This window comes from Acyrthosiphon pisum, chromosome A1 (assembly GCF_005508785.2).
Source record: "Acyrthosiphon pisum isolate AL4f chromosome A1, pea_aphid_22Mar2018_4r6ur, whole genome shotgun sequence".
NCBI lineage: Eukaryota > Metazoa > Arthropoda > Insecta > Hemiptera > Aphididae > Acyrthosiphon > Acyrthosiphon pisum.
Window position 1 is genome coordinate 65,241,787 of NC_042494.1, and position 27,254 is coordinate 65,269,040.

At 30.4% G+C, this 27,254-nt stretch overlaps 2 protein-coding genes across 13 annotated transcripts in view; both read left to right on the forward strand.

Annotated features, from left to right (window-relative positions):
- The window catches only part of LOC100574987 (rho GTPase-activating protein 21), a 74,255-nt gene extending 53,616 nt beyond the window's left edge, over positions 1–20,639 (forward strand). Inside the window, exons 6-23 of one of the 12 annotated variants that reach the window (XM_029487389.1) lie at positions 358–483; positions 717–842; positions 3,840–3,977; positions 5,937–6,035; positions 6,456–6,585; positions 7,007–7,099; positions 12,578–12,689; positions 12,901–13,005; positions 13,794–14,045; positions 14,349–14,639; positions 15,104–15,192; positions 15,281–15,536; positions 15,600–15,815; positions 15,878–16,192; positions 16,255–16,594; positions 16,659–16,844; positions 17,188–17,290; positions 18,014–18,520. In XM_029487389.1, coding sequence (XP_029343249.1) covers positions 358–483; positions 717–842; positions 3,840–3,977; positions 5,937–6,035; positions 6,456–6,585; positions 7,007–7,099; positions 12,578–12,689; positions 12,901–13,005; positions 13,794–14,045; positions 14,349–14,639; positions 15,104–15,192; positions 15,281–15,536; positions 15,600–15,815; positions 15,878–16,192; positions 16,255–16,594; positions 16,659–16,844; positions 17,188–17,290; positions 18,014–18,026 — 2,990 coding nt within the window. In that variant the 3' untranslated portion in view covers positions 18,027–18,520. Of the gene's footprint in view, positions 1–357; positions 484–716; positions 843–3,839; positions 3,978–5,936; positions 6,036–6,455; positions 6,586–7,006; positions 7,100–12,577; positions 12,690–12,900; positions 13,006–13,793; positions 14,046–14,348; positions 14,640–15,103; positions 15,193–15,280; positions 15,537–15,599; positions 15,816–15,877; positions 16,193–16,254; positions 16,595–16,658; positions 16,845–17,187; positions 17,291–18,013; positions 18,521–19,528; positions 19,729–19,791 lie in introns of those variants that run through there. The other 11 variants (XM_016808286.2, XM_016808279.2, XM_008189627.3 and 8 more) reach the window with 11 other exon arrangements.
- A 491-nt stretch (positions 20,640–21,130) lies between these two features.
- On the forward strand, positions 21,131–25,551 carry LOC107885004. The gene is made up of 2 exons (XM_029487390.1): positions 21,131–23,022; positions 23,368–25,551. Exon 2 carries the CDS (start codon positions 24,339–24,341, stop codon positions 25,029–25,031), a length of 693 nt encoding a protein of 230 aa, XP_029343250.1. The 5' UTR covers positions 21,131–23,022; positions 23,368–24,338; the 3' UTR covers positions 25,032–25,551.
- Positions 25,552–27,254: the final 1,703 nt, after the last annotated feature.

Sequence of the window (27,254 nt, forward strand, 5' to 3'; positions counted from 1 at the left end):
ACAAGTGGCGTATAGTAGGTATAACAAATTACCACGGCTAGAATATTTAGAAAACAGCTATACCTACTTAAAACTTAAAAGTAGTATCCTATTGAGAAATACAGTAAATAAGTAAACTTAAATTTACAAAAAAAAAGGTCAAGGGGGGATATATCCCCCCCCCGTAAATACGCCACTGGACCCAGGGCCAAAAGAGTTTTATATACCTAATATGTACCCCTCAGGTAAAAATAAAGTGTGGAAAGTATTAACCACCGAGACAGTTTACTAATCATAATATTCAGAAGATTTTACAACTGTTCAGAATATTAAAATTTCAAAAACATTTTTGTTTTATAACTTTTCTCTTGCACGCAGGTTCTTCTGATAAGTCGATCTCTTTCACCAGTCCCTCCGCTGGATACCACTCTGGGAATCTAATCGTACCGATAGGCAGCAGCAAAATACACTGCGATCCTCCCAAAGAATATGAACCACAAAAAGGTAAGACGTACAAACGATATATATATATTATTTGGCTCTTTTTATATTAAACGTGTATAACTGTCTGGTTCTGAGCTTTTGTCATATACTGTGTCAGTTTAAATCGTGCTGGATGAACAACAATAAGATTTCAGACTTGCATGAAAAGGGTGTACTGTCATGCAATATTACCAATATTTATATTATTATAATTATTTATTTGTTTACATACTTAACCTAACTATATCTTTTGGAGTGTTTTGACAAAAAAGGGGTTATTTTTCTAGACGAGTCTATTTCTAAAGATGAATCGTATCGCTTCAAACCGGTGGTGCGTCAAGATTCCTACCTGGCCGCATGTAAAAAACCCACTATCATAGGTGAGCTAGTAAAAACTATATATTCCAGCTAGATTAAAGTATACAATCATATTTAATATTACATGATTAATTTGATATTTATATATTATATGACTGCAATATTATGCCATACACGTCATATACCTTAATATCTTGCACCAAGTGCTGAGTTTTGATTTTTAAGATACTTCTCTAAATCAGAGAAACTGCATTCGGTTTTTTTTATCTTTATTTTCATGTACCTTCATTCTTCAAAACTATTCTCTATCGTGAGCATCGACTATCCGCCGTCCGGTGATTCGATTTTCTATACGTTATACTATATCTGTATTATATTGTTTACGCCTGTAAATTATATTATTATATTATAATTTATGATATAAAATATTATAGCTGATTATCCAGTAGTAGTATCGTTTTACACGATCGATTTAGTAGTATATAATATAATATTTTGTGTTGTAGATTAGTTTTTTTTTAATATAGTTCTATATTTATTTATTTATTGTAGAATGCAGAGTGTAATTACTATTTTTTGAACACTGGCTTTGTTGTTACCGAAATGCCACTGTCAAATCGTATGGTTTTTCGTTCCGTTTCAGTAATGTTTACAGTAGATAAATTATGGCCTTGGTATTAGCTTACATCAGTGCCACGACGTTGCAGTGTGCCTGTAGTTAGATGTATCAGTGAGAGAGAATTTCGTTGCAGCGAACACGATGATTTTTTTTGAACTGATAAATTGAGTTGATGTTAATGATAATAATAATAATTAATAACAATAATAATAATTAATGAAATCCTGTTTGAAACCGGGTATCTAATAATGCGCGCTTGGGCGTCTTTTAAGTATTTTAAAATAGCTCCCACTGTACGGTACGAAACGCTGTTCAGGTAGCCGAGATGCGGACCACAAGCCGTACTGTACGAAATAAAAATAGCACTGACGTGGACGCCGCGCCATCGTCATATTATTTTTTTTATAATATCATTATTAACATCACAATAATTAATAATTATTATCGCTGTGACTAAAATATTTTGAGCTCGAAAATGAATTCCAAAATTACTAGGTTGGAATAAAATATTATTATTATTACTATTAGTTGTTAATTATGTAATATCTATAATATTATTTTGTGTTCTCACGTTTCCCAATTAACGTAAAAACTCGCGAACCTGCTTTTATTGTTGCTGTTATTTCATAGTTCTATTTTAACTCAACGTCAGTAAGTGGCTTCTATGTAATATGTATATTGTGTATAATAATTATGTTATATGTAGGTATATGTAATATACATAATAGGTAATATTATGCTCCCTATGACGTTAATGATCATGATTATAATGATACATAATATTATGTATAGAAAACTGTAAAAGCGCTCGACAGTGCCAACACCAAGTACCAGCATTTACTGTCTATTATGTTGATCATCCTTGAAAACTTAATTATTAACGTAATAATATATCCATTATTAAAACGAAAGTGAATTTTTGTTTATAACTAAATTTACTATTTTGTTAACTTAAAAAATAAGATTGTTCTTACTTGCACTTGACACAGCTTTTCTAATTTTTGTAGATTGATCGAATTGCATTAAAACCCGTATGGTGTTTAATGTTTTTCTTCTTAAATTTGTATAGAATTCGTATATTTTTCGTCCAAAACAAAATGTATAAGATTTGAAGGTTTTGTACCTTTTCGTCCATGAGCGGGATAAGTAATTCTAGTATTAACTAACTTGTAAACTATAACATTTAATTATTTATTAATTATTAACTATAATAATTATTAATTTATGACAGTTATTATTTGTTGCCCTCCAAAAAAAAATTATTGGTAATTTCTCGATAGTGATGTCACTGAGAGCTGTACAGCTATGCTCGAATTCGAACTCCTAGACATTAGCGATAGCATAATATAATTATTATTCTCTTAAACTTTTCAACACCTACGCCAAGGATAAAAATAACCCGGTGGCCGGGTGCTCGTAAATAAATCGAATTTCTATTCTCCCGTGGAACATTATGTTCATTGCCTCGCGTTTCAATAAGAGAAATTAAGTTGTAGGTAAATGTCTATAAAGACGTACCTACTACAAAATAATATAAAATATATTATTATCATTATTTCCGTCATCTGCCGGGAATCAGTTTTGTTCGCGCAGTTTAATAACAATAATATGTAAACCTGATTAAACATTGATAATATTATTAACCACGAATCATATGTGTCGTAATTTACATTGATATTTCTATTTTCAACTGTACGAGGTATCCCATTACATGCCACTTAAAATTTCACATATTTCGTATTATACGTACACATTTTAATATTCTTTTTTCGATCTAATTCAAGATTTGTATAATACGCTTGAGTATATTGTAGGTATATATTGTATACATATATGGTTTAACTATAAAGTATACTGTATTGTGAGCGACAGTACCTATTTTGTCTTAGACAAAACAATTGTGAACGAAATTGTTTAAATAAAAACGTTCGAAAATCATTTCTGGTTTGACCTGCTTTCCAACGTTACGCCAGTACACAGTATAATATATAATATATTATTTGCATTGAATTAGTTTTTTGTTTCGGGAAAAAAGACCAAAGACATTATGCACACCTCATTTGTAAATCGGCCGTAAATCGTTTTTGTACATTGGTTTTTTTTTGTATTCTGCCTTTATCTTTATTGTGTTTGGTGAGGAGAAAGTTGTCACAAAATCCCAATTCCAGCTACATACCCATATACATCTAGGTCCAGACGTAGGTATTATGTTTTCGGGTGTATCTATATAATATGTTGGTTAAAGTCATAATAATAATTAAAATTCTATTTGGGTTCTATCGTGTTCACGGCACAGGGTTCATATTTTGTACCTATGTCATGTATACATTTTATTGTACCTATTACATAGTCATTCAAAATATGATGATTTGTTTTATATGCTATTGCTATTATAATATAATAATATGTTTGTCAATAATACGAAAATAATTGTGTGAAGAGCGACGAAACCAGAAGCCGATGGAAAACGGAGCGGAAAAGTCAAAAACCCGTCGGCGGAACGCGCGACCGACGCGCCTCGAGCTGCCCAAGGATAGGCCTGTCGATTTTGCCGCGCAGTCCACTGGCTCCAGCCAAGGTTAGCCTGTTGTGTATTACACAGAAATGGAGAGTGGTGATTGAAAAAATTGAAGGAGAGAGTGAGAGGGAGTGAGAGGGAGTGAGAGAGAAGATAATATGACATCAATAATAATAAAAAAAAAAAACGAAAATGATCCTTGTTTTCTTCTTCTTTCTACTTGAGAGTTGAGAGGCCTTAACACTTTTAATTAATTTACAATCGATTTAAACAACATAGAAACGCATATAACAGTAATCGATTAGATCCGCTGATATTCACACAGCACGTACCACATATAATACACCATTATTATTGTAAGATAATATACTAAATACTAACCACTGTATTATGTATAGTATAGCATTATGATATAATATACCTATACAATAATTGCGATGGGAAAGCTTAAACTATAATAAAATAATGTATATAACGATAAAAATGATTAAAATTTCACCAAATTAACAAAGTGCATGGAATATTTATCGCAGAACTGTAGACTTATCGCCATGCATTGTGTATACAAGCGTAATAAATAATAATACATATAATGTCGTATAATCATAGGCATTTTCAGCTATTATAATAGGTATAATAATATAGAGATTATTATATTGCTGCCGCCGTAATATCAATTGAGTGTTGGATGTCTTTATAACACACTTCAAATTTTCTTTTCTCTTTCTTGCCCGTCAATACGAGATTTATTACGGCGATCGGTTATGGTAGTATGGTACATCATACCTAAAATCTCTCAAATTTCATAACCGATATCATTATAAAAATGGGCATTCATTGGAACCAGAACCACGATCGAATGGTACCGAACCAATTGCAATGTAGGCGGTCAAGCCGAAGACGAACGAATGCGTTTGCCTCAAAGGCGGACAGACCAATTTGATTAGACCAATCAAAGTCTTCGAAATTTCGAATTCGTCCCGTAGCATTCGTTCGTGCAGTTCTAATGTAAACCCACCTTAACGTTGAAATACAATTATCGTTACGTGGCATAATAATATATTATAACATTATAATATTCTGTTCTATTAAAATGTCAGTGACGCTTTGTTGTCGATCCCGAACTGTACACCTCAGAGGTGCGTCTCTATACATATATTAAGTAAACAAAAACTGTATTTACAGTGTGTAATGTGTATAGACTATAGACCATCAATTATTATTATATAAATATTTATTATCTCGTCTGTCTTCGTGATATATTAATATTGAGAAAAAAAAATATTAGTAAAATATAGTATTAACCCGCTCGGCCCGCCGGCCGTGATTGCTCCGCATGATACGTCATTCGTATTTAAAATATTATAATATTGTCCGTAAAACAAATAACAATAATCATTATATTATATAATACTACCTATCATGATGGTATTATATGTGCTTTGTACTCACTATATGGACTGGTTGTCACGTATAATATAAATTACGCTGTATCATAATTTTGAAACCATATAGTAAACTGCAGTCACACCGATCAATCGGTGTGCACCTCCCCCCTCCCCGTGTCCCGCTTACTTCAGTGCGTAGTGCGATGGTGTTACAGTTACTTATAATGGATTAGTAAAAATAAAACGTAATGCCTATACGATATTTAGCTTGCCGCTGCTGCTTTAATACATATTACATAATAATATGTATGTTTTCCTATTTTGCATGCGCGCGGCTGCAGTTTTAGTTGTACAGTGTTTTCAGCGATTTATTTTGCACCTGACATCTGCACATACTATATAATATATTATACATATTGTACACATCATTATAATCGATGATACCTAATAACAATTCAACAAACTCACAATAACACCGCTTTTTTTTGGTTCAGAGTATGTATGATTATTATATAGGTTATATACCATACATCGAAAATATAATATCATGTACCTTTAATATACAATACTCTGTTTCCGCGTTGAATTAATTCTGATGCTGACGAATTTCTTTATTTCTTTGTTGCCGTAGTGTCTTCAGACGATACGGAAACTGTGGCGGCAGCCGCCGAGCTTCAAAAACCGTGTGAAATGATCACGTTGAGACCAAATAACACGAGTTTTGATAATGGTGAGGGGAACTCTACATTTTTACCGCTATCCTTTTTGAAATTTACTCTATTAAGTTGAGTGGCATGATTCTTTCAATGTTTTGATTTGGATCGAATGACCTAATAAAACCTATGTTTTGTGGTTTTTCTAACTCGATCTCAAGACTCGTCGACATCGGGTTTTCTCCAAAGTCTTTGACGTATACGCCATAAATACATCAAGAGAAATCGTATGAACTGGAATTTTGTGTTGAAAATTCTAAATTTAGTGGGATGCTGCAATTGCAATCAAGTTAGAAAAACGCAAAATATAGATTTTTGATTCGCAGATCTCTGATTTATACCTGAAAACCTGACCTAACCTTCTCCGCATGACATAAATAATATTTATATAGCCAATATAATATTATATGGTAATAATAAACTTTTGTTGTGTATAGAAGAAGAAAGGACCACTAGACGGATATCGTACCTGCAAGCGACGGCGTGGGGCGATCGTATGAGTGTCGACGACCTCACCACCACCGAATCCGAATCCGAGCCCACCTCGATTGTCGTCGCCCCACAGAAGTAAGTTTGATGAATTATTATATACAAGTACGACCTATATCATTTAATATAATGTTTGTACGTATATAATTATATTTCATAAATACTTATATACCTACTCGTTATGTATTCTCTACCATTCCACACAAACACACAGGAACAACACAATGTGTGTCGAATACACTCCACTACAATATTATATACTATATGTTTTACAACTTTTATATATTATTAGTTATTACCTATATTAAAATATAATACGTAAAGGTACTTAAATTTATACTTATACTATTGAATATTGATACGTAAGTATATAATAAATGTTCTTTAAATGTATAATGTATTACATTTGTTGTTATTGTTGTTGTTTGCAAAACACATTAGTCGAAATACAGATTATATTATAATAATGATGTATAATACGTAAAAATATACTGTGCAGAGTACAAAAAAAATGGCGCGCACCGTTATTTCCGGGTGACATACAAAGGTTACGGCGACTTTTCGAAGATGCCGCCGCAAGTTGTGACCGCGGGTTCGTCTATTATATTGTGACTTATTCTTTATATTTTGTTTCTGTGTGACCACTGTTAATAATAACTCTGTTTTTGCTGAATTCACATTTCTCCGGGACTATTTGCAGTCTATCCATCTAATATAATACCGATATATTATGTGGATATATTATTGTGTCATATTATATCTTACATGTAGAATCTTCGTTGATATTTAAATTACTGTTTTTATTATTTTATTGGATTGCGCATATTATATAGATTTCCCTGTATATAGATAGTATTTCGATATTAGTGTCGTCCAACCTGACCACGTGTCATTTGTATTACTATTTTTTCTATTTTGTTTTATTATTTATAATATTGTTGTCTTGTCTTATACTTAGTACGTGTTTTGTGTGCGCTTGTAATATTATATTATGTAAGGTGTTTCACCAAGCATACTCATTCAACAACCCATCTTTTATACTTAATAATATCAAATTAAAATTCTGATTTTTAGTATACTTCTGGGCCATACTTGGATTTTTATATCATTTTAGGAGTGTCCTGTGTCTATACAAACTTCCTTTTTTCAAATGAAAATCGCCCATCCTAACTTTTTTTTTTAAACAATGTTGCATCTAAATCTTTTATTGATTGATTAGTTTCAAAATAATAATTTTTAAACTTTAATAGTTTTATATCAAACATAAAATATATTTACTATTTAGTCTCTTGTAATAATTATTAATTTAAAAAGTTATAAAATGCTAAAATATATTAAATTTGTTATAAATAATATGTATTTTTAAAATTATCATAGCTGGCCATATAAAAAACTATCTGTTCAACAGTTTACTGTAAAGCTATGTGTAGTTTTAATTTGAAAAAAAAATAAATTATATCCCTATAGGGCATTTCTTATAAGGCATAAAAGTTAGTTAATTATTTAAGAAAAAGTTAGTCTGAGAATTCCTGGTGAATCACCTATATACTTTAGAAATATCTAGAAGTACCTAATTATCGATCTGTTAATTTCGTAGATACAATTAATTTACGGTTAAACCTTGCTAACCTGTGTTGAATATTCCTATATCGTTACATCGTTTATGATTAAGATCTATTAAAAATATTCGCTTCAATAATATTATACTCATAAGTCATAACGGTGGTTTTGTTATATTTTTTAAAATTCCTATTAATTTTATTTTTTCAAATGTTTTTGTGTATTTCCGGGTAATAAAGCTATTTTCTGGATAATTTTTTTTTTTTTTGCTTTACTAAAGAATAAAGATGCTTCCATGCACATAAATCAATTAATTGAACGTCATGTATTCTGCTAAATTATGAAAAATCAATCATATGATAGCCAATAGGTATAAGTACTTGTGTATATATTACTACTTTTGTTTACCATATAATATTTTCAAATCCTTGCATGATTATAACAATTTATTGTCATCCTCAATCGTGTACGTACACGTTTGATAATGGTTGAAATGTGCTCAAGGCCACCCTTATTAACATAGGCCTGTCGATGTAAAATAATTCTGGATTTTTGAAAACGTTTTTTCTTAACTCGTTTATTTATATATGACTATTTGTCAATAGACATATTTTATACAAACATATATTATAGTATCATTATTTATGTATAATATATGTGTCCCAGCAAAAAATCTAATTAAAATAATTAAAATAAAAAAAATTCGTTTATATGGAGTAAAAAATTAACTCGTAGGAGACAATGGTTTTTTTTTTGTGTAGCTAGTTGATAAATAACCAAAAACCGGCTTGTTGAAACACGATCCATTTTGTTAGATTCGGATTCCTCAAGTCCTCATCGAACACTTTTTTATTTGTCACAACTGTTTTCCATAACTATTTCGTTTCATTCGCGTCGTTTGTTACGGACACACAACATCAGACCCTACCGCCGCGTCGCTTTTACAGTAGTCTTATATACAAGATATCGAACATTTTTCTAGAAGAATTCAAATATAATACGTTCGTCGATGTTATAAATTCTGGAAAAAATGTGTTTTTTAACGAATTGTTATCGTAAAGATAACGGCACGTATCGTGATCAGTGCGCATTGGCCGCAGATATTGTATACATCGACTTTTCGTAAGTCGACGATGGTATTATTATATAATATGCGTATATTGTATACATTTTGTATATAGCGAATAAAAACTATAAGTGTCCTAGTTTTTATTAATCACGCATCGCCAAGGACTGACAGTAATTAATACTCGCGAGTCCTTGTGCTCTATTAGTTTTGGAGTATTTATTATTATACCACAAATCCCATATTTGTTATTCGGGCCCCATTGACAAAAAAACGCATTATCGATTATTTTTGTATGTTTTCATGTTGACAAATCAAATGGTTTATGTAACGGAGTATAACATTACTACAAATATTTCCCTAGACCGGCTAAACCATAAGAATAGGTATTTACTATTTAGTACTATTTACATTTTAAAATTTAAATTTTGAGCCAATCAATGAATATATTGATTTTACAATAGGTAAAATTATGTGTTTTTTTTATGTTTCGTGAAACTGGTCTAACTCTGAAGACACTTTTTATAGCTGCAGAAAAAATACTTTAATTTTCAATATTTAGGGTGGTGTCTGATAGCATAATATATTAGATGTAGTTTGTGCGTAGTGCTATACATTTCCGAGCATTTCAAAATAATCGGAAAAAAACTAAAAATAAGCAACGAAAAACGTCGGTTTTCGACGAAATCGATTTTGGATTTTTGTTGAATAAAAAAACAAATGACTGCAGATACTTAAATTTTCCTCCTTTTGTGCATAATATTATGATATCATTTTCATATTTTTCATTTTTCTGAGCTATTTTTAGACATTGGTCAAAAAATTGATACAAGATCCCTCAGTAAGTTGTTGTTCTTACAGCAATTAAAAAAAAATGTATTGTTTATTTCAAATTTAACGTCATACTCCTTATATATTCTTACTCAAAGACGATTTAGGGAGTATGGGTAAGTAACACTCGAAAGTCGAAACCTACAACATCAGAGCGACTACTCCTAGTTTTTTTTAAAATATTATATTCTATATAGACCTTTACGGTATAATGTATGAACATAATTGTTGTTATGAATTATTTCCTCGTCTTAACATTTTTCGATCCATATACCAGATATTAGGTATGATACACATATATAATATTATTTAATACTCGTCCTAACCCTAACCTAAAGTCCAAAACTTTAAAAAATAGAGTTATACTCTTGTCATTCCAAAAATTTTATCGAAGAACGTTTTATTTTTGTGTCTTGTTAGCACGCGATGTTTGAGACCAGTAGTCAACAACGGTATTGTATTCGACTACTTTTGAGGCTTTGAATATTTCCTACTGGTTATCTAGGTAGCAATATTATTTTCTTGACGTTTTATCAATTTCTCGCGACCGCGTTGCTCCCCTCTTGGTGTAATTTGATTTATTATTGTTATTTTAACTCTTCCACGCTCGTTGAAAAAAAAAACAAAAACAAATAATATCTAATATTATGCTATTAGTATAAACCATTACGCGCTTTTGTGTCTGGTAATTTTCTTTCTTTATGTGCTGTGCGTTTATTATGTGCCTATACGGCTGTACAAGTCGTTAGTCACCGGCTCCATAAATTACCAATATTTTTTTCTTCTGAATCCGATTTTCATAAATTATTACTCGCTACTGAATCACTTTTATTGATTTCATTCGCAGTAGGTACTCATTGCCCAAAATAAATATTATTTGGAAAATTGGTATCCCTCATTACTTAAATTGAAACAAAAATACTAATAAACCAACCAACCAATATAACAGTGTTTTTCATTAAGTATATTAATTAATATACTTAATTAAAAATAATTTTGAACCAAAAATTGAAATTAAGAAGCAACTATATATTATTATGCAGAGATATTGAATGTTTTAGTATACACTGTATATGCCTGTTCCTATATACCTGCGTACCCGCAGCGACGTGTTAAAAACGGTTTACGAGCATAATTATCCCCTCCCCCCCCAATATTTTAATTGATGTTTAGATTGATCGTTATGTCGGGCACGCGACCGACCATCACTGCGGTAGTGGTGTTTAGAAGCCCGCATTACATGAATTATGTATTACTACTTTCATCATTATCTATGCATCTGTTACTTAGTTCATGAATAATAACGTATTTTTCAATTTTTGTTTGTCGCTCGACATGGCATGTGTTTTATTATAATATATGTAAACAACGACGCGCAGTATGAAGCGTGTTCGCGCAACGACGCAATATTTGCACCATATCAATTATTTTTTCAAAGAAAACACTTCAAAGTTACCATCGTACAGCGTATAGTGTAGTCGTTGTAACTCGAGTTGTAACTATAGTGGGTCTAGTGTCCCTCACCAAAACTGCCGTTTTAATAACTAATATTAATATTTAATAATGCGTCTAACCCTTAGTGTCGTAACTCGTAATATATACCAAAATAAAAAAAAACCAGAGAACTCTGCTGTAGGTACTTACAGTAGATTTTTAGTATACCTATCCGCCATTGATTAGGTTATTCATTATAATATATGTGTTAAATTTTAATTCAATGATAAATCATTGTATACGAAAAATATATCCTAACGAAGACAGTGCATGTCAGCCTCTATTTTTAAGAATATCTTAAAATGTATATTTATATGAATTAGTAATTAATCTGTCTATTAGTGAAAAATCAATGCTACTGTATTGAAGTAATTTTCACCATAAACAAAACGCAAAATAAAAACTAGCCAATAGGTCAATACCGTGTTGTCTACCGTAGAAGTGCGTGAATAGTTTATTGTAGCTTGAAATGAATCTAAATATTTTGAAAATGTCATCGTGTATAATTTAGAAAACAATATTGTACCTACATAATGGCGATAAGTTTCAAGTCCCTACAGTTATTTTTTTTTTTAATTCCAACAAAATAACTAAATTGTACGTGTATGTATTTTCGATATTTTTGAGTTGCTATAAGAATAACTTATATGGAACCTTGTATTTTAATTTCCAAATTTTTACTTAAAATAATGTTAGAAAAAATCTTAAAATAAAAAAAAATTATCGTGTTTATAATGATAAATAAATGATGAAAATATCAAAAATTCAAAATAAAATACATTCCACTAAGTACCTATAATAAAGAATTAGCGGATGTCCGTATATTATACGATACACTTCACCACTAATTAGTATAATATGTATACAATTTAATATTAAATATAATTTAATATATATAATAATAATCATGTATCCGTATTGATTACTAGACATAATTATAATATAGTGCGTGCAGTTTTGTATAAAACAATTTTAATTGCTTTTATGAACGTTTTACTGACCGTATACGACGCATATGTATATTATATATTTATATTATATAACTCACACCGTATTTAATATTATATATATATATATATACCTATACTAATATGTACCTTTTAAACGGTGTTTGTGTAGCAGTAGCATACTGGGAACGAAGAAAAATGGCCCGCCGTTCCAGGACCTCGGAAACAGTCGCGTCGTTAAAGAAGGATCGTTGCTGTGCAAAGTAATACAGATCGATGGCAAGGTAATATCGTCCGTCGTGTACCATATATAATATGTTATTGTAACTAAGTGTCTATATAATACGATTTTACGTATTTGTTAATACATATCATAATCGATGAGACGATAAATAAAATATAAAAAAAAACACATCTTTGCTCATTCAGGACGTGTATAATTCACCTGTAGTGTATAATATAATATTGCATATTATTATATTATTGTGTTTACAGAAAGCATGCGATCGGTCGTGGAAACCGGTGTGGGCCGTTGTACGCGGACAGACGTTGTGTCTGTACAAAGAAAAACGAGAGTCTATACCTAACATTTCGACCGACGTAAGTATATCTATACATAAAACCTTGATTTTTTTTAATGCGGAATTCATTGTTACGAATTTTTTACCCGATTGAAGAAAACTATACCCGCGATATATAATATATTATATATTGTCCGACGTCCACGTTTCTCAGCCTCAAATCATGCCTTGTGTGTGTGCATAACATTATAACGCGATATTTATCTTTTGATTTTTGTCTTTCACTTTCTCCAAAATTTCGAATGTTATTGTTTACACGAGAGCTTTCGTAACGCTGAACAGAGACACAGCCATCGGGTTTTCGGTTTTTTTTTTGCGCTTCGTGCACACGCGTCGCCACGAATAATATATTAATGATTATGTACCCAACTGCCCATGACAATAGGGGCACGCGCCTGCCACAGAACCTCCACATCCGCGATCTGACCGGTAACAGTTTGCGTCCAAACGTTGGACAGTTACGTCGTACCTATAGCCCATGATTTAATTATTATCTTACACTGCGGTTTTTCCGAAACTAAAAATGAATCGATTCTGTTCCCCGGACCGCCGTCTTAGGTATTCTTGTATACCCGTGTGGTTCCGAGCATCGAAACATCCTCGACTAAAACGGTGGTCGTCTACCGGTTCTTGGGTATGTCCATACATTATGTACTTATAAGTTATAAGCGTTATATTTATAGGAACTAATAATTCCCATTGAATTTCATTACGTTGTACTACTGTATATACAAATAAAAAAAAACAATGGTAGATATAAAGGTACATTAGTTTTTTTTTTTATTCCTTCTTGGTTTTTTTTTATAGACGCCCGCAACTCTTGAAAAGTCGGACGACGTGAACGTGTCCTGCGATCGTATCAACTTGAGAACGTCCACTACGGACGTGGCTCACGACTACACCAAGAGGAAGCACGTGATGCGACTTTGCTCCAGTGTCGTCGACATGGGGTGCACTGAACTACTGCTTCAAGCCGACGACACTTCGTCCATGGTGCGCTGGTTGAAAGCATTGCAGGAACAAGCTCTCGAGGCACAGGCCCCCCTGTCCGCAGAAGAAGTAAGTGGATTTCGTAACCTGTAGTGTCAGTGTGTCACCCACGCCAGTCTCGCTCGTTGTTAGGTAGATACAATAATATAATGTGTTTTTAATTTTTTTAAATAATTGTATGTTACAATTGGAACTGGCAGTATTTAAATTGTATATACCAGTACATACGTTACGAGCGTAGTCTTCGGTGGTATCTTTCGTTAAGTAGGTCACTATGCCAATATACTATCAATAAATACCGAATAATGATCCAAGTGAATTTCAAATTTACCAAAAACTTCAACTATCCTGATTATTGGTTTTGTTTTTCAGTGTTTGAGCATCTCACCTGGTAATACTAAGGGTATGCGTAAATTAGGTACGTTCAGAAACCGTTCACCCACCGGTGATTCTCCAATCACTAAGACGCGAAAACCGGACCGCAGCCCGTGCCAATCATCACAGCCACAATCTCCCAAATCTACCAATACTTGGAAAAATCGAATGGCCAAACAATTGAAAAAAATACAACAAGGATCGGGGTCGCCTGTATCACCGATTATGCCCACACTACCGCCACCTCCGGGCACTGCAATTGGCATACCTCTGGAACTTTGTCCGCCGGTAAAACGCGCCGGAATAATTTTTTACTGACTGCTTTTAAAATTAATATTGTTTCAACTGCTATGCGGCTATAAAAGTCCCAAAAAGCGGAAGAAAAATTCACCCAGTACCAAAAGCCCGATTTTAATTTTGAAAACATATTTAAATTCATTATTCTGTTTTCTAGGTTATGTAGGAAATGGATTTTTGATTTTTTCTATTGTTTAATTAATATAGTACCAAATTAATTTTCTTTTTTTTCCAAAATTCACTTTTACTTTATTGTTACTAAAAAACATAAAATTAAAAATTAATTTCCTACATAACACAGACAAGGAGTAAACAAATCCAAACATTTTTTCAAAATGAAAATTGGACTTCTGGAAGTGTATTTTTTTTTCTTTCGCTTATTGGTCTAAATGCACGAAAAACCGACCCACTTTCAACCGCCTTAATAAATATTCAATGATTGTTTTATTCCGCAGTCGACGCGTTCCGAGTTTGTACCATTAATAGTAGAAGTATGTACATCAATCGTTGAAGAAAAAGGGTTGGATATCATCGGTATTTACAGGTATGTAATTTTTTTTCACTACAAATTTTAATGGACATCTATTATTACCTGTTTTAAATATCATATTTTATTATTTTTTAACTTTTAGAGTACCTGGTAATACGGCTGCTATTACTTCACTAACAGAAGCGGTCAACAATGGTGGTATGGAAACCCCAGATATGGCCCTTAAACTTCTACAACGAGATCCTCGGTGGACAGATGTGAATGTAATCTCTAGTCTATTAAAATCATTCTTTAGAAGACTTCCCGATGCTCTACTAACAACTGAAATGTATCCACACTTCATCGAGGCTGATAAAATTGATGATCCTGTTCAACGAATGGTTAAACTGCGTGAACTAGTAAGTAAAAATAAGTTATTTACATTTTAAAAGAAAAGTTGGTAATTTTTATTTGTCCTCTAGGTTCATAAACTGCCAGAACACCATTTTGAGACTTTAAGGTATTTGCTGATGCACCTTAAGAAAGTTGTTCATCATAGCGGGGTCAACAAAATGGAAGCACGTAACTTGGCTATTGTTTTTGGCCCTACTCTAGTTCATTCTGCCGATGATAACATGGTAACCATGGTCACAGATATGAGTCATCAGTGCCGCATTGTCGAATCGCTAATATTACAAGTAATGATAATATCTATGAATTATGAATAATTATTTTTATTATTTTTTTTTTCATTCAACAGGCTGATTGGTGTTTTGGCAACGGAGATGTGGTAGATCTTACAGCATCTATACCTGAAAATTGTGGACAAGTTCCAGAAATTGAACAAACTGCTCCAAATCAAAATCTATTGGATAACATCAACAAAGTTTCTGGCAATCAGTACACGCCATTTATGGCCAAAGACCTTGTGACCAATATTGTTGCTGCAGCTAATCGCAAAATGCATCGAGCTACTGGCAAAAATTCAAATACATCACGAAAGTCTCGTACCAATGTAACCAATAATATAGTTCCTCATATTAGTGTACTTCCAAGTGCATCTGATATTAAACACGTATGGCAATGAAACTATATATATTAAAAAACTGTTAATAATACTTTATTTTTCCATTGTAGGATGTGTCTAACAAAGATAAATTGAACAGCTCAAAAGCCAGTTCAGAGACCGTTTCAAGTACTAGCCTCAATGAATCTGAAGACAGTCTTGATCACCTAACAACTAATGACCAAAGTTTAGATTTACCACCACAAAATAACGATAGTGCTCCCCCTATTAAGACTTATGTCAATTTAGCTGAAACTACTCAAGAAAGAATACGACGATTTGAACAGGAAACAAAAGCAATGCTTCAAAGAGAAATTAACAGAGGTCAAAGAAGAAGAGAGTATTTTGGACTTGACGAGCCTGTTACTCAAGCAAACGAAGCATTAATGCTAGCTAAAGATTATTCACCAGGTAAATGTTTCTTAGTAAAATGTAATCATTATTTTGTTAATTTTGTAATTTTTTTTCCCATAAGTCATGGTCAAAGTATCCAAAGGAACAACCAATGGTACTAATGAACAATCAAATGACACAGACTTAAAAAATAATCAGAAACGATTAAAAACTAGTATTGAGAGTGCTGGTGAATGGTCAGTAGATTCACCCAGTGATGGTTTAAGATTATCCAATGAACGTCCTATAAGTCACGCATCAGATGAAGGTAAAAATAAGTTTTTATTAGGTCTATGTTACAGAGTTCGCAATAGTAATTATAATTAAAAAACTGATGTTCAAAATTAGTAGTTTCTGTACTACATAAAATATTATGTATAAATATGTATTTTAAATCATTATTCCATAGCCAAAATGTGTTAAGAAAAGTGGTAATAATAATGGGAATAATTATAATTTTTAAATTATCACATAAAAAATAGTGTTGTGCTATGTATACAATACACTGAAATAGGCTTACTATTGCGTAATCTTAAATTAATTTACCGATCGTGTGCACCGCACGTCCGGCTCAATCATTTTTGTTTGAGATTCATTGACAAAATTTACAGCAAATGGTAACTTACATCAGCACTTAAGTAACAAACGACAAGGATGGGTTTTTGGCACGTCCCTTAACCAGTATCCGCATTACTACTACTACCAACCTGAAAGGTTCTTATACATTTAGCTCAAATGACTTGATCGATTAACATGGTTTTGCTTTTTTTTCTACTAATTTTCTGCTTCTATTTACTTGCTATTTTTCAAATATCACTTAATTTTATTATTATTTACCAATTACTATTTTATATACTTCACATTTCTTTGATTTTAAAAACTAAGACTAATATAATATAATTATTACTCACATAAAATCATTTAGATATATAATTTATATTAAATTAATGGCTGGGCTAGTTGACTAATTTTTTTAAATCGTTATATTAAATTAATATAGAATAATTTAAGATAAGTTTAAATTTAAGACGTTTATTTTATTTATTTATTTTGTTTTAAACCAAATATTTACATTTAATTTAAAATCCATGCCAAACTACAATAAGCAAATACGATAAAAATATCATACACCTAACTGGCTAATTACTGGCTACCTAATCTTTAATGATCTGGATTTACTGGCTTGTTTGCCCCGCGCGCTTCTAAAACTCTTCAAGAAGGGTTTAGATAGTATCATAAGACCACTAACTAGGATTTCAAAAAACTAAATGTAAGGCTAATAAATTTGCATGTTGTGCTAATAGTAATAATTAGGGCCCGGATTTATATGCAAATGCATGTTCTTCTACAATTCACCTAGAACAATTTTGATTATAAATGTCGACGTTTCGTAATGTGTAAATTCTATGGTTCAATTTTTTTTTTTGCATATTTTAGCATATTTGAATGAAAATGGAAATTTATTGCATATTTATTGATAGTTGCAAAAATGTTGCATATTCCACAATTCATAGAATTTACGTCTGTAAAGATACCTACTGTCGATTATAAATAACACATTATACATCCATAAGTGATCGTCAATCGACATCATCGTTATCGACGGCCGACGAATGACGACAAATATTGGATTTTTTAGTGGAAAATGTATTATTACCCAAACACGTCCACATTAGATAACAGTATAGTATACTGTACAATACGTATTGGGTAACACAGAGTTTAGTTTGTATGGTCTTTATAGTGCGTAGTGTACAGTGTACGGTATATTTTGTTTAACAAATCTAACTTGCTACTTTTATTTTTATATAATGCCTAAAGTAAATAATGCTTCCCGGTACGTAAATGAATATCCAAACATATTTAAAACAGACGGAAATATTTTATTTTGCAATTTTTGTTTCAATTCGAAAATTTGAAATCCATATTTATTACTTCATGCTGGTACTCGTCCAATAATAATAATTTAATATAAATAGTAATACTTTAATTAATTTATTACACTTTTATACTTAAAAAATGTTATTTTTAATTTTTTTATTAATAAACAATTTTTATACCTAATATATTGTTAATTTGTAAAAAAAATTCATTTTGCATATTTTTTGCATATTTATGATATGAATCGGCATATTTTATAGATTTTTATTGCATATAAATCCGGGCCCTAGTAATAATATATGTAACTCAAAATATTTGTTGAATACATTTAAGCCGTATATTTTGTATATCGACATTATTTTTTTATCATTTTAAAATCCTTCATTATATTAGCTGTTTAACTGCTAATTATATTTCATTTTGCACTTTTTGTACTAATTGAATGAATTTAAATACACCTGGAACATTATATTAAAATATAATCATCAATTTCGTTTTTAAATTTAAAAAAATTATTTTTTGAATACATGACCATTGAATAGGTGACTAGCACTCTTCTTTAAACTACAACAAATTTATATCTGCTCAATGTTTTCTTTTCAATCAAATGGCATCTGTTATAGTTTTTAAGTGGTTATTGAAAATTTGAATTACCATAATATGTTGACTGTATAAAAAAAACATTGGTTTTACTTTTATTTTCATGCACTAGCGAATTAACTAAAACTTTCATTTTAACTATTTTGAGGATTCGTTTTTAATTAAATTATTTTCTGACATTTGAGGTATGTATATATAAAAATAATTTCACTCTTGATTATTTAATAGCTCATGAATTTGATTTTTATTTATTTTTTATTTGGGTAAACTTTATTCTTTTTGGTTTTAATTTTAACTATGGTAATGGCTGACAAACGGTTTTTTCTCAGTGTTATGTATAGTTGTTTTAACTGTGTGTTACCATAATGTTGTAGACTATCTAACATTATAATTGAATGGTTTGCTGAACCTGCTATGTGTTAAGCATTATCCTTGTGTTGCATGACAAGAGTTTTGTGTTTGATTTTCCAGGAGGGGATTTATTGGTGAGCCTGACCTCCGCTTTTGACAAAAAACTTAAATCCCTTTTAATACCCAGTGACTCTCTGGATGTGGAAGAGAAACAGCAAGTGGCTATATCAAGTGATGAACAAATAGATGTGCAGACTTACAGAGACCCAAGCTTACATAGATCATTGGAAAGGCGCAGCCAGCATATAACCGAAAAACATGTAAGTAAATGTTAACGATTGTTGTATTGACTTGATTATAATTTTTATCATTATATATTACAGGAAATTGAAACCATGAAAGATTCAACTGGTGAATCAATGAAAGATTCTTCAAAAGTTGATAATTTTGAATGTCTTCAAGACATCAACACAAACCCAAATGTGCGTCTGCGTCGTTCCGAATCATTGAAACAAAAAGAAAACCGTCCAGATTATGGGAATCATGTAAAACTACGTCGTTGTGAGTCACTGAATAAACATGAAAGATATATATCTAAATACACAAAGTTTGAGGCAATGATGCTGACAAAAAACGGTGACGCTTCCAAACACCGGCGATCTGACTCCCTCACCAAGACGGAGAAGACCGAGTGCAACATGAACAAGCGAAAACAAGGATTGTCTAGACGCTGTAGTTCATTGCGCGATAAGGAAGCGCGCCAAAAACGTAAAAACGGTGTTACAACTGATCGCAGCATCAAGAGGCGGCATACAGTAGGTGGTACAAAGGACTTTGATAAAATCACATGGTTGGACAATAAGGAAAGAGAAGAATTAGAAAAAAGCTGCAAAGATAGAAGAACCAGTTCACCAGACCTTAGTTGGGCTCGTGTTGTGGATGGAATAAAAGAAAGAGGTATTAGATCTAGGAGCATGGCCGACCCAAACTTTGTGTCTAAACTGTTGAATGTACCTCTTGAGTCACATGTTTGACAGTAAATGTATTTTCTAAAAAATTGTTTTGATCTCATTTGTCCTATCGCTTAAACGTGCTCATACCCTCCCCCCCATGTTTTCATCATTCAAAACTTGTGCTCATCCCTATCATTTCTAGGTTGTCAATTACCCTATTATGCTTTAAAAGTTTGATATGTTTTTAAATATCAACATTGTTTTATAGTCTTGATGAAGTATAATTTGTTTTTAAAATAAAATATATATATATATATATATATATATATATATATATATATATATATATATATATATATATATATTTATAAGTTCTTGACAATATTGTTTTGATGAACAAAAACGGTGCAATAACATTGTGACTACATTGAAGTAGAAATATTGTAAAAAAAAGTACTATTATGTTTAATTTTTTTTTCACTTTTTTTTATTATTATTATTTTGTCACATTACCACTGACATACATTTACAATATACATATTACATTTAATGAATTTTTATTTAAATAATTATTCTTTAAAATTTAATTTTCACAATAACTATCACATTATTATTTATTTTTATTTTAGTACACGGATAATACACCGAGCATTTAAATTTTATATTATTTTAATTTAAGCAAAAACAACTGTTATTAATGTAAATAATCTTATATATTTATTTATGTATTGTCAAAGTATACTGGTTACTGTTTTTTTTTTTTTTTTAAATGGTGCGTTTTATGTTTTTATATATATTTTTTTTTTTGTTTTCTCTTTTTTCAAATTTGTAAAGCGTTTTTATATAATATACGTAAAAGCAACAAAAATTACATGTATGTAAAATGTCACTAAATTATACCAATATAATTTTATATATTATATATATATATATTGTTTTTATGTGTAAGTTTTAATCATAAAGAGTTCCACTAAAACAAAATAAAGTGTTGGATAATACATTTTTAAATGAATATACTCTAATTTATTTTTTACCTATGATCTAGCATATAATATATATATACTTATAAGTTTTATTGTATATCAAATCTATATACTTCACCATTTTTTCAGTCAATTTATAAATGTACATAACCTCATAGAGTCTAGACCAGGTGTCATTAAATGGTGGCCCTCGGACAAGAAAAAAGAAGTAAAAACTCATAATTTTTATGTGTTCTAGAGTTTTAATTTATAATAATTTATCTCTGGTTATTAGCACGGACTAAGATATATCTTAGTCCATGGTTATTACTTATTACCAACATTAGCAATTTCATAACCTGTGATTACTTATGTGGCTCTTGAAAAACATTAATTGGTTACCCCTGTTCTCAGCGACACAGTTCTAATAGGGATTTTTTTTTTTTTAGATAAACTTCATTTGGAGGGGAATATCTTTCAAACGTCTATAAATAGCTTAAAACAAGTCAAAATAATTTTAAAATTATATCATGTATAGAAAATAATAAAACAAACAATAATTGGTGAAAATTTAAAATATCTACGGTTTGAATTGAACCAAAAAACTAAAATAAAATTGGTTAGGTCAAAAACTGGTTAACTTATAGAGGTGATTAAATACTTTCCAGCACGTAAATTTATGTTTTGTTTAAAGTAGTATAAACAATTTATTTACTTATAAAAAATAAATTCATAAAAAAAATGTTGTCATCAAAATTTGTCGTTGCAGCTTTGATCAACTAGTTATAGTCTGTTCTATATATATATAGTGTAGTATAGAAGTCTGTGTATACACGTTCAGTATAATCACGAGTCAGTATAGGTATTTTGTATTATTTCAACATTTAATGATTTTATTTACTTGAAATTAAATGTTTTTAAACAGTACAGAATTTTACTACGGAACATCCCACCTTCAATTATATGTAGTTCCATCTTTGACGGTTCCATAAACTTTGTCGCTAGACGCTAACATAAGTATTAAATATTAATATTTAAATATATACTCTATTCCAAATAAGTTTGGAAAAATGTACGACGAAAACGCGTCCGGTTTCGCGCAGGTATGTCACGTGATCTACCGGCCGGCGTATCGAAAGACGAGTAACGAAGCTGTAGCCAGTCACACTGTCACAGCCACGATTTAAGCACCATTAAATATATACAGGTTAGATAACGCCGTACTCAATTTTACGCCCGTCCGCGATCCATCCGAAAGTGTTACGGTTCATTAGTACATATTTAAACCACATCTATAAAGCGCTAGTAGTATGTAGGGCTATTTATTGTATTAATAATATTTAGATTTATACAGGCATCTATAATAGTAATATAATAGGTATAATAATTTATGTTCAATTTTTTTATTTAATGCCTCGAAGTTTTGTACTGTAATATTGTAGTATGTAACGAGTGTAACAGTTGAATAATGCCTCGTACGTGTTGTGTGGTTGGGTGTCATACTGGGTATAAATCCATCGATGAAAAAGTGTCAACTTTTTCGTTCCCAAAAAATGAAGAGATGCAGAATAAATGGATCAAAGCAATACCAAGGAAGGATTTTATCGTATCTAAAAATGCAGCTATTTGTGCTAAGCATTTTACTGCTGATCAAATTATCACGAAATGGACATCAGGAGTAGGTGAACAAAAAGTTGTTGTAAGTACCTACCTAGGTATCCAATTTTGTATTATTTACTTAATTTAAAACTATATGATTCCAAAGGATGTATTAGTAATTAAATGTTATTATTAGATTCCGAATTTATATTCTCTAAAATCCTTAGAAATATGTACCATAAAATAATAACTTATTATAATACACACAATAGGTACCTATAATAAAGTAAATTTGATATTACCTACTATTTAAACATTATAACATTAATTACGTACTTACAGGTACTTAATGGGTTAAAAAATACAAAGGTCTTTAATTAATACAACAGTTATATGATTGGCATGAAGTTAGTTTTTTTTTATTAACATTACCTACTTTTTTCAGATAAACTTGAAGATTCCAAAACTACAAAAAAATGCAATACCATACTTGTTTCCTGGACCAAAATATTTTTCTAATCCACAGAAAAAAAGGAAATCCCCCACAAAAAGAGTTTCTTTGGGTAGTAATTGTAGGAATTCTAAAAGCATAAAACTAACCGAAGTAATTTTGAACTATTACATTAAATATTTTTACTTATACAATATATTTTATATAGGTACTCACGGATGAAAATTATTTTAATACCTATTCATATTATTATGTTTACCTATAACCAAGATGAACTTTGTGTTTGGTTATAATAATATACCTAGTATATTTGTTTATATAGGTTGATTCTAAACTTTCTGAAACTGTTATAAATAAGGATGTATTGAATCAAGAAACTTCTGTATTTCTTAAATCTTCTATCATTCCTACTATAGAATACTTTGAAAACATGTGTAGGGAAATTGAGTTGACTAAACTTCCAGATAATTGGAAATATGAAATCAACAGAGGAAAAAATACAAGTATTACATTTTATACTGTACAATGTAATGAAAATGAAGTTGGAGTTTTTATTGAAAAACAGATATCTCTTGAAACGGATATGATTGTTAAATGTAAATTATATGATGTATTTGTTGACATTCAAGATATATGTCCAAAATTAAAAGTGTTGACATTTGATGAACTGATTTTAGTTATAAATGCTCTTAACACAAAACAAGTTTGTAAAGGTGGACCTTTAGTTAAAGAATTTGATGGAATAACAGTTAAATGTGCAGATATAGTTCAAAATCATTGGTGACATAAAAAATGCACATTTTTAATTGATATTTCATTCATTAAAACTAAATGTATGTTTTGCGATAGATTAAGAATTGCATTTCGTATGAAAAAAATCAAGATTATCTGCTGGTAAATCTACTAGATTATTATTATCACCTTCAAAAAAAAATCAGTTGGATACACTTCCTAATAAAAAAACAATGTATACAAACAAATTAAGAGCAAGACATAGAGTCAAACTTTTACAAAATCATTTAAATGAATTCAAGGAAAAACTAAATAAATTATCAGATACCTCAGTTGAAAATATTATAATTGAAAATAAATTGAATGATTCACAGTCAACAATAATAAGAGAATTAGTTTCAGCCAGCAAATATAAAAACCCCAAAAACCGTCGCTACTCTGAAAATTGGATTTTGCTATGCTTATTGTTCAACATACGATCACCTGGAGCCTATCGTTTTCTCAGAGAACTGGAGCTGATGCCTTTACCTTGTACCTCTACAATCCGTAAACATTTATCAATTGTAAAAACTGACTGCGGATTTGATCTTCGATTCTTTGATCTACTCAAGAAAAGAATGTTTCGTAAACCTCAAAATCAACGGCATGGAGTTCTTTTATTTGATGAAATTCAATTAAGAAAAGGTCTGTATGTAAACACTCGTGATTTATCCTACTCGGGTCTTGAGGATATGGGTGGTGAAGCTGACGTTTCAGAAAATAAAGCTGACCATGGATTGGTATTATTTTATCAAGGTCTAGCAGATAATTTCTCTCGGCCAATTGCTGTATTTACTTCTTCTAATTCGGTTAAAGGTAGTTTTTATATTATTTTGAAATTGTATTATTTTAAAATTAATTTATTGCAATATTACTTTAAATTATGATTTCAAATATAAATTTTATTAATATATTGTCTATTTAAACTTTAGAAATTTTTCGGCATGATAAGGCAAGCAGCAGGTCCCAATGACCACCCTACAGGCCCTACATTTCTACATCTATACCGTATAATATTATCAATTTATTCTGTTTTGCGTCCTCCTAAATCAGGAAATTGCACAATACTTGATTGCCAGGCCCCAAAAATTTCTTTATCAGAGCTCAAAGACATATTTAATTGTGAATCAACAGTTATACAGCAAAAAATAAATATTTTAAAGTCTAAAGTTGATTTGCTTGTTGATGAAGGCTCTTGGGAAGCTGACGAAGTATTTGAAGATCATAATTACAACGAAGCTTCAGTTTTGAATTGTATTATATACTATACCACATGTTATGTATCAAAAAAAATTGCCAAAAATACATCTTGCACGCTTTGCTTGAGCGCATTAATATTTAAAGATAAGTTTGTTGATTTTCCAGAAGCTGAGCTAATTAATATTAAATCAAAAGGAGGATTAACACATCCCAATATAATTTATTTCACTTTTTATCTAATGTAGAAGATGCTTTGCTAAACATTGTAAAACAAAAAGATGTATTTGATCTTACAGTAGAAGATTCTTTACATTATGCTTTTTCATTTCCATGCAAAGAACATAAAAATGACGTAGTTACATCCATTCTAAACAACTATATTCTAATGCGAATGCGTCATTTTGCAGTTCAAGATAATCGCCAAGAAAATAAAAAAAGCAGAGAAAAGGAAAAAATAGCTAAATTAATTTCTACATAAAATTAACTAAAAACTTTTTATAATTTTGTTTATTATTTTTATGACCACAAAGTTGTAGGTTAAGGTTTGCTTAAAGCTTTTATTATAAATAGCATTATTTAATAAAAATTGTATTGTTTGGTTCATTTTAAATTTGCTATTGCAGAATTGGCTTGTTGCAGATGCAGTATGGATACCAAAAAAATGTGAAACTTGTTACAAAAATTGTGATTTAACCTGTTACATATTTATAGGTACATAACTTTTTTGTTTTAGGTTTGATGAAGTTTAATGTAATTGAAGAATCAATAAGTTAAGTGTATATTGTACAAACAAGAAATCAAGGCTGGACTAGTTATAACCAAAATTTGTATAGTTTTATTTCTTATATTAAAATCATTAATTATAAAAACTACCTCGCTAGTACCTACTCAATGGTAAAATGTTTATTAAAACTAGACATTGCTTCTATAGAAATATAAAGTATAAATTGCATGCATATACATTTTACAAAAAACTAATCAATCTAAATGTATAAGACAAATTACTTGTTAACTACAAAATATAATGTACATAGTACATACCTAATGTTTAAGAACTCATAAGTTGTTCACTGTCCGGTTAATTTTGTATTTTGAAAAAAAGGTAAGGTTAGGTAATTATATACATCACTATAAAGAGTGAAGTTGTAACTTATCAAGCCCAGCCATGCAAGAAAATATTATAGACTATACACATTACACACAAGTTGGTATAGGTACTATAACTACTATTAGTATATTTACATTTCAAATAATATTTAGAATATTTTAAGGTTCCTAAAAGACTACCCAAGACTGCAGTAAAAGTCCATTTACCTGCTTCTTATTAGAATTTATAAAATATTAATTAATATGCATAAATTAATTATAATACCTATTTTATTCATATATTTGTATAGGTACACATAACACAAACACATATACAATATAATATGATATTATAATTAACCTACATTATAATTATTAAGAATAAAAAATAATAATTGCATATTGCAATTTATTATAAAACACATAGCTCTAATTATAATTGTTATTGATTATATTTTATTTGCATATTGCTATTTATCTGGCAAAACCATTGAACTATTATTATAATTATATAATATATTACAGTGGCGGCTATCCTATGGTGGATGTGTTGCTTGAGCAACACACACAAAATTTGGTGGGTGGGTGGGTACCCAGATGGGTGGTTGGATGGATGTTGGGTACTTGTTTAATTTTTTATCATACTATGATTTATAATTAAAACAAAACAATACTAAATACAAGTTCTGGAATAAATCGTTTTCAGACGAATATGTTATGATTAATAAATAATTATGTTATGTAATTTTTTATGCTTAGTTATAAACAAATAAAGATTTTATAAAAGTAGCATAGAAATGTACATAGTAATAATATGTATAGTA